We start from the raw sequence: 8,298 nt of genomic DNA, 5'->3' as shown, positions 1-8,298 counted from the left end.
AGTTCCGTTCCGTGTAACAGAAACACTCGGTTTAGCGGAACCTTTACGATTAATTAACCGTGACGTTTTAAAGCGCGGTTAATCGTGAAACCGGTTAATCGCTGCATCCCTATTACAGACGTGACGTAATGACGCAGTGCCTTGCTCGAATTTCCTGCGAAAACCTACCCGTACCACTCAAATTAGAAAACATTATTATAAGCTAACCGTTGTGAATCTGGCTAAAGTAAGGCGATAGTTTTGAACACTGACTGGTTATGTACTTGCTCAAATATTGATTTCGGATCATTTTTAACCAAAAGAAGTTACGGACTGCAGCTTTAATATATAAACAGCATCTTTTTCTGAAATATATACATGCATGTGTGTGTATTTATATATACATAATAAATATACACAGTACACACAAATATGTAAATAAAAACTTTTATTTTGGATGCGGTTAATCACGATTAATCGTTTGACAAACATAATTGGGGAGATAATAGCACCCCCGTGTGGCTGTTTAGTGGATGGTTAATGTATTATTTAATAATTACAGGGGTTTTTTCAACTGCTTACACACAAAATCTTTACTTGTCGTCACACAGTTTCTGAAAGCTGACACTCAAACAGCAGAAGCACACACCAAATCTGCAGAACCATACACTAATTCTCAGCCTTTGGCTCAGTTTTCAATTTTATAAAACACTTTTTGCAAAACACAACACACAATTCTCTATGTAACACACAAACATCTAACAGGAATTGATATTATGGCAAAAGTGTTTGCAAATGTTTGCTTTTGAGATGTGTTTGTGATATTTTGAATGCAGTGCTTCATTTTGCGAAAGATGTGAGGCATTTTGTGTGTGCAATTAGATTTGTGTGTAAAGTTTTGGAAAAACAGAGGCAAAGTTTTGATAATGTGTGTAAGCAGTTGAAAAAAACTGTAATAATATGGGCATTGAAATATTACTGTCAGTAGGTTTTTATCCTCTTTTTTGAGTCTCTTCTTCTCACCAAGGCTGCATTTATTTGATCAAAAATACTTTAAAATTGTGAAATATTATTACAATTTAAAAGAACCATTGTCTATGTGAATATATTGTAAAATGTAATTTATTGCTGTGATCAAAGTTGAATTTTCAGCATCATTACTCCAGTATTCAGTGTCACATGATCCTTCAGAAATCATCACATAAGTGCAGCTTTGGTGAGCAGAAGAGACTTATTTAAAAAACATTACAAATCTTACTGATACTTTTGACTGTGTGTGTGTGTGTGTGTGTATACGTGTGTGTACGTGTGTGTTTCTCTTTATTTATTCCTTCCCTTTTCTAGCTTGTACTTATTTGAACAATATATATATATATATATGGGATATTACAATTAGGCATCACAACATATTCATTCACATTTAAAAATGATATACACAAATAACAATGTTCTGGTGCTTTGAATAATAATAATATAACTGTAATTAGTACAAATAATTATATAATAATTTTAAAATAATACAATATTTTAATAAAAATAAACAAATAATATAAAAAGTATATATATAATTTTTTTTTTACTTTTACATTGACAATAACGAGCATGAATTAATTTTAATTTGATGTAATTAATAAATTACTTCACAGAAACTTCCTGAAAAATATTACATGCAAATCACATTTTAGTACTGCTTGATGACATTAAAGTATTTTAACAGTGATTTGTCAGTTATTTTATTTAAAGAAAAGTTTAAATGTGTTACAAAGAACCACTCACCCTTTTTAAAAGTGTATGTTTAAAAATACTTTCATAATACATAGAATTTACTTATTTCTGTAAGGAAATCAGTTTGTATTTTTCCTGTAATTTCCTCACAGTCTTTAATGATGGCACAGCGAGGACCTTGGTCGGTTTGACTGGAACCATTGAGGTGTTTTATGAAGGTAAGGTACACTATAAAGATAATTGGCCTTTACTTCTGTTTTACGGTCAAGAAAGAGAGTGTTATTACATATGTATATGAATGCACCGAACAAAACACTTCTACACGTTGTGCATCAGGGAAACTCTACAATATTCCAGTGAGTTTGTGGCTGACTTATGAAGGCCGTGTTCAGTGAAGTTCCTCCTCTGCATTTGCGTCTACCCAGAAGATTGTGAGTATTGTTTCCTTATTCGTTCCTCTTCATATCTGTGTAGAGCAGCTTCACTCCTGAATCCCTTCTCTGTCCTTATTACTTCAAGGAAACAGATAAACATGCAGTTTAGACCTAGTTTAGGTGATTTGAAATATGATAAAGTGTCCAAAGGTTGATGTGATTTTATGTTTTGATTAACTGGAAATGACCATTGTGCACCAACACTGTAAAACAACAGAAAAACATGGCATTTTGATACGGTTGCTGCATTGTTTTGTTGTTGCATTTGTGTGGATAATTAGGTAAAATTAACATTTATGTTTCTTTACAGCAGGTTCTGCTTATCAGAAACGCTCAGTTGAGGAAATCTCACACGTGACGCTGGACAGAGAGAGGACGATCTTCCTTTCTCCGAGCTTAATGAAACCGAATATATATATAATAAATATTTACAAAATATATACTGTATGTGTGTGTCTTTATTTCTTTTATTTTGGATGCGATTAATCGTTTGACAGCACTAGTAAATATGCAGATATAAACAGTGGTAAACAAAGATCCCACAGCAGATAAATAACAATCACGTCATATTCACTCACATTTTATGAACAAGATTTATATATATTAAAAAAGACTTGCCAGTGTTGGTTTTGTCTGTGGAGGTTTATGCATAATAACAGTACAATGTGAACCAACCTTAACTATGAGAATGACAAATAAAAGATGATAAAATAGACCACAGGCATTATATATATTTTAAAACGCGTATCATAAAGTATCAATTGTAACGTATGAATGCGTCATTTATTATGTTAAACAGAAACTACTTGCCAGACTTTTATTTTTTAAATCCCAACACACTCCCACCGGAAGTGAAACTGCTGTAGTGACGCTCGCGCCGCTCGTCTTGTTTATCTTCCTTGAGATGAATGCTAGTCGACTTTTCCTACATTTATTGAATTCTCATCAAGTAGCTATTATTTGGAGTATGTTAATGAGTTATTAAGGTGTTTAGAGTGTGTTTGTGTCAGACAGCAGGCGACTGTAAGGGAGTGTTTTGGCCTGGGCTCACACACGCTCGTATATTTCACACATTTATTCTTTTATTTCGCAGGAGTTTAGTGTCTTTATTTATATTTGTGTAATAAATCATGGCTGTGGTCAACGAAGGAGCTCTTAAAAAGATGCTGAAGGTCAGTATCGTGCCTTTTGGTGTTTACTCTTTAATTTGAATAACATTAGTTATATTGAGTGGGGAAGAATATAATGAGCATTTGGTATTATAGTTTCAAAATGAAAAATAATCTCATATATATATATATACACACACTGTAGGCAGGTTATTTGTGTTTACATACTGAGGTATTTGTCATAGGATTATAGTCAAAATAGTTATGCTAATACTTTATAATAACTTTCATTTTGACACATATAACGCTTAACAGATCATTGTTGAATGTACATTTAAATAATTTTATGTGGCATCTTGATTGAATATATTTTCATACAATTGTGATGAAGACATAAGGGATTATAAATAAGAATGTTAGAATATTACGAATATTATTTATGTAAAGAAAATAGTTTTTAGCATCAAGATTTTTTTGTATATTCTTATTTTTGTTAATGTAAACATAATTATAAATGATAAAGTATATTTGTACCATATATTTACGTATATTGCATACTTTTGCCATATAGAATTTTTCTCTGTTTTTTAGCTAAGCTTTATCTTAGTTTTTAGTGATTTTATACTTCGACTTCAGCTTATTTATTTTAGTTAGTTGCAAAGCCTAAAATTGTAATTTTTGTTAAAGTTCAGTTTATCTACTGTATTTGGCAGGTTGTCTGTATTTATGGATGTACTAAAATACTGGATTTCATATGTTTTACCTTTTGAAAGTCAAAATAATTATATTAATATTTTATAATAACTTTAAGAGCATAAGCAAACTTTTGTATATAAAAAAACTGATTCTTATCAAATGCATATTTAAATAATTTGTTATGTCATGTTGATTCAATATATTTTCATACATTTCATTGTGATGAGGCTTTATAATTTTTTGGGAGTTATTTATATAATTTTTTTTATATTCCAGCAATACAAATACAAAGATCTCACTGTCCGAGAGATAACAAACGTCATCTCTCAGTACAAAGACCTCAAACCTGTTATGGATGCATACGGTAAGATTCTCTCATCCTATCTGTGTTTCTTTGAGTTTTCCATCAATAACTGATGCTTCCTTCACAGTGTTTAATGACGGATTGTCCAGAGACTTGATGAGCCTCACAGGAACTGTTCCGGTTAGTTATAGAGGTGGGTTAGAGAACTGCTTATAGTGTTATAGATAAAGGAAGCATTATAACATTCAGCCATGCATGCTTTTCCTGTTTCAGGGAATGTGTACAATATTCCCGTGTGCTTGTGGCTGCTGGATACCTATCCCTACAATCCTCCGATATGTTTTGTGAAGCCCACCAGTGCGATGATGATCAAGACCGGCAAACACATCGACGCCAACGGCAAGATCTACCTGCCATACCTGCACGAGTGGAAGCATGTACAACTCAGGATTATTACATTCTAGTATCAAGATTTTTCCTCATGCCTCATAGAATAAAAATATCACGTTTTATGCTCTTTTCTTTCCTCCTGGCCCGTCAGCCTCAGTCAGATCTGTACGGGCTCATCCAGGTCATGATTGTGGTGTTTGGTGAGGAGCCGCCTGTTTTCTCCAGACCCACCACACAACCTCCTTACCAGGCCTTCCAAGCAGCCGGACCCCCGAACCGTAAGCACGGCTTCATCACAATACAACTGACAAGAAGTGTTATTTTTGAATTACTTGTATAATGTTATAGTATTTATTTATATTTTGAATTAGTTTATTTTTATATTTTCAGTTTTCATTTAAATTTTACTTTAAAATTTGAGTAATTTTGTAGTTTTTTTGTCATTTTTATATGGCTTTAGTCATCGTTTTTATATTTCAACTTCGCTTTCATTTATTTTATTTCAGTTTTAGTTTGTACTTAGTTTGCAATTCTGTTTAGTTAGTTTGAACTTAAAATTATTTCATTTAGATTCAGTTAAATTGAGAAATTAAAATTTTAGTTTCAACTTAATTTTTTTTTTCAATATTTTTATTTTGTCTTTATTTCAGTTTACTTTATTTCTTCTGTTACACCAAATACACAAAATAATGATCTTTAAAATAGCATCATATGACCCCTTTAATACTAAAAATAGACTTAATTTTTTACTTTTTACATTTTAAATTTTTTTTTAAAGGAAACTTAATTGCTTATTTTCTCTTTTGGTTTTGGCAGTTGGACAGAGACATTTCTTGACATGGAGATACTGTATGTCCTTATAGGCTGCATTGTTGTAAAACAGAAACTTTAATCTGTTATGAGGATGTTATGTCCACATATTTTGGGCACTGAAAATTTTGACTTTCATGTGATTTAATTTTTATCTCAGATTACTCATATATTAAATAAGCTTTTCATGATCAATTAACCATTCCCAATTTTCAAAGTAATACCTGTTTTAAACAGCAGATGTCTCCCTGCACCAGTAGTTCATTTAGAAGTGTTTGTTTTGTGTCCTTCTCCTCCTTCCAGAGTCCTATATGCCAGGAATGCCAGCAGTATCTCCCTACGGGCCAAACCCAAACCCCTGGTAATGGCTCCTTCAGTCTGACCAAAGATCACATGCAACAGTCTGATCAACATTTAATAAACCTGTTAAAGTCATTTGTATTATTTCCAGCACTCATGATATGAAAACACTTTGTATAAAAAACTGTGTTGTAATTACAGAGCGTGATTAATTGGTTATGTAATGATTTGTGTCCGCTCCAGTGGTTACCCAGGTTACCCTTACCCAGGAGGCAATGCTTATCCTGCCACAGGCGGTCCAGCACATTACACTTCCCAGACTCCCGTCACTACTGTGGGTGAGTTGGCATGTTTGCCTTTGGCTCAGTTTTTAGTTGCACTACATCATATACAATTATACTGAAAATCGCAGTAATCCTGCAATAAGCAATGTGGATTCCATTTTCAGTCCCAGGTTGTAGGCCCGAGAGCTCATTTTTCAGGTTTGTTCTTAGCCCTCTTTCCATCTGCATTGACCAAATTTAATCTGCATCTGTATGAATGTGAATTTGCAATGTTCTGTCTAAATCTGAGTCTGAGTTCTTTTGAAGTGGCAACACTGAGTATGAAAAAGGGCAGTACTCAGTTGAGTTGGCAGTACTCAGTTTGAATCAGAGCCATTAAATATGAACCTGGGTTAATCTGAATCAGCTGAACTGAAGTGGATTCTGAATTCATTTGAACTGGCAACGTTCAGTCAGTTGATCTGAATCAGCCATACTAAATCTGAGTCACAGTTAAACTAAACTGCTAGAATTTATTTTGAATTTGAATTCATTTAAATTGGCAACAATTCAAGTTGATCTAAATTGACTGCATTCAGTATGAGTATGAGTTAATCTAAATTAACAAACATTATGTCTTAATGTAAATTAATCTGAATTGGAATCAGAGCAATTGTTAGCATTCAGTTTGAATCTGAATTCATTTGATTTTGCAACATTCAATCTGAACCTGAGTTAATCTATATTTGTAGCATTTACTCTGAATTTATATTAGGCAAGGCAAGTTTATTTATATAACACATTTCATACACATGGTAATTCAAAGTGCTTTACATAAAAGGAAGTAAAATAATAATAAAAAAATAATCACAACAATAACACAAGGAATTTAAATACTTTTAAAATGATTAAAAAAAATGATTTTAAATTAATTTAAAACAGTTAAAAATAGAAAATGATTATACATAAAATACAGTGCAATCAGTTCGGACGTAGCACAGTGCTCATTCAGTAAATGCACAGCTAAACAGAGTTTTGAGTCTGGATTTAAATGTGGCTAATGTTTTAGCACATCTGATCTCTTCTGGAAGCTGATTCCAACTGCTGAAAGCTGATTCCAACTGCGGGCGGCATAATAGCTAAAAGCGGACTCCCCTTGTTTTGTGTGAACCCTTGGTATTTCTAACTGACTCGATCCTAATGATCTGAGTGGTCTGTTAGGTTTATATTCAGTGAGCATATCTGCAATGTATTTAGGTCCTTGGCCATTGAGTGATTTATAAACGAGTAAAAGTACTTTAAAATCAATCCTAAATATAACTGGAATCCAGTGTAAGGACCTGAGGACTGGTGTGATATGCTCAGATTTTCTGGTTATAGTCAGAATTCTGGCAGCAGCGTTCTGGATGAGCTGCAGCTGTCCCAAGAATGATTTCATAATTTAGTTTTCTTCTATTTCCTTGGCAAACGCAGCACTAAGATCTAGTAGTACCAGCACTGATATTTTGTCAGAATCAGAATTAAAGCGAATATCATTTATTATCTTAATGAGCGCTGTCTGCGGTCGGAAACCAGATTGAAAATTGTCCAGGTATTCATTTGAGTTTAAATAGTTGTTCAGCTAATTAAAAACTACCTTTTCAATAATCTTGCCTATAAAAGGAAGATTTAATATTGGTCTATAGTTGCTCAATATGGTGTTATCAAGATTGCTCTTTTTCAGAAGGGGCTTAACAACTGCAGTTTTCAGGGAGTTTGGAAAAGTCCCAGAAAGAAGTGAGGTGTTCACCACTTCTAAGAGATCTGCTTCTAAACAGTTAAGCACACTTTTGAAAAAAGATGTGGGAAGTGTGTCAAGATAGCAGGTTGATGATTTAAGGTGCTGTACTATTTCTTTCCAAATTTTGCTATAAATTGCTTCAAAAACAGACATAGTAACTTCTTTTTGAAATTGCAGCCGAATCTGTCTGACCTCTGCATAACTTGAGGATGTGCTAATCGCCTTCCTGATATTATTCATCTTCTCAGAAAAGAAGGAAGCAAAATCATTGCATTTGCTGTCAGAGAGCATTTCACTGGGAATCAGTAGCAAAAAGAGTGCGAGTGTTGTTTAAGTTACTGTTTATAAGGTTTGAGAAGAAACTCTGTCTAGCTGTGGCTAGCTCCACATTGAAAGCACGAAGGCTGTCAGATACTGTAGTGAATTTCAAGTTTCGTCTTCTGCCACATCCGCTCAGCTTTTCTGCATTGTCTTTTCATACTCTGAACTGCTGTTGATTTTCTCCAAG

The 8,298-nt window shown here is 33.3% G+C and overlaps 1 protein-coding gene and 1 long non-coding RNA gene across 2 annotated transcripts in view; both read left to right on the top strand.

The window, feature by feature from the left end:
- Positions 1 to 1,836: 1,836 nt before the first annotated feature.
- Positions 1,837 to 2,531, top strand: LOC107675264 (uncharacterized). The gene is made up of 3 exons (XR_001632583.1): positions 1,837 to 1,922; positions 2,041 to 2,135; positions 2,449 to 2,531. It is a non-coding gene; the product is annotated as an uncharacterized LOC107675264 (long non-coding RNA).
- A 452-nt stretch (positions 2,532 to 2,983) lies between these two features.
- The window catches only part of LOC107675265 (tumor susceptibility gene 101 protein-like), a 17,069-nt gene continuing 11,754 nt past the window's right edge, over positions 2,984 to 8,298 (top strand). Inside the window, exons 1-7 of the mRNA XM_016469547.1 lie at positions 2,984 to 3,310; positions 4,220 to 4,307; positions 4,375 to 4,440; positions 4,521 to 4,684; positions 4,789 to 4,915; positions 5,751 to 5,808; positions 5,991 to 6,085. Of these exons, the coding sequence (XP_016325033.1) occupies positions 3,269 to 3,310; positions 4,220 to 4,307; positions 4,375 to 4,440; positions 4,521 to 4,684; positions 4,789 to 4,915; positions 5,751 to 5,808; positions 5,991 to 6,085 (640 nt within the window). The 5' untranslated portion in view covers positions 2,984 to 3,268. The remainder of the gene's footprint in view (positions 3,311 to 4,219; positions 4,308 to 4,374; positions 4,441 to 4,520; positions 4,685 to 4,788; positions 4,916 to 5,750; positions 5,809 to 5,990; positions 6,086 to 8,298) is intronic.

Source organism: Sinocyclocheilus anshuiensis, unplaced genomic scaffold, assembly GCF_001515605.1.
Source record: "Sinocyclocheilus anshuiensis isolate Anshui unplaced genomic scaffold, SAMN03320099.WGS_v1.1 scaffold532, whole genome shotgun sequence".
Classification (NCBI taxonomy): Eukaryota; Metazoa; Chordata; class Actinopteri; order Cypriniformes; family Cyprinidae; genus Sinocyclocheilus; species Sinocyclocheilus anshuiensis.
This window is presented reverse-complemented; position numbering and strand designations above follow the sequence as displayed.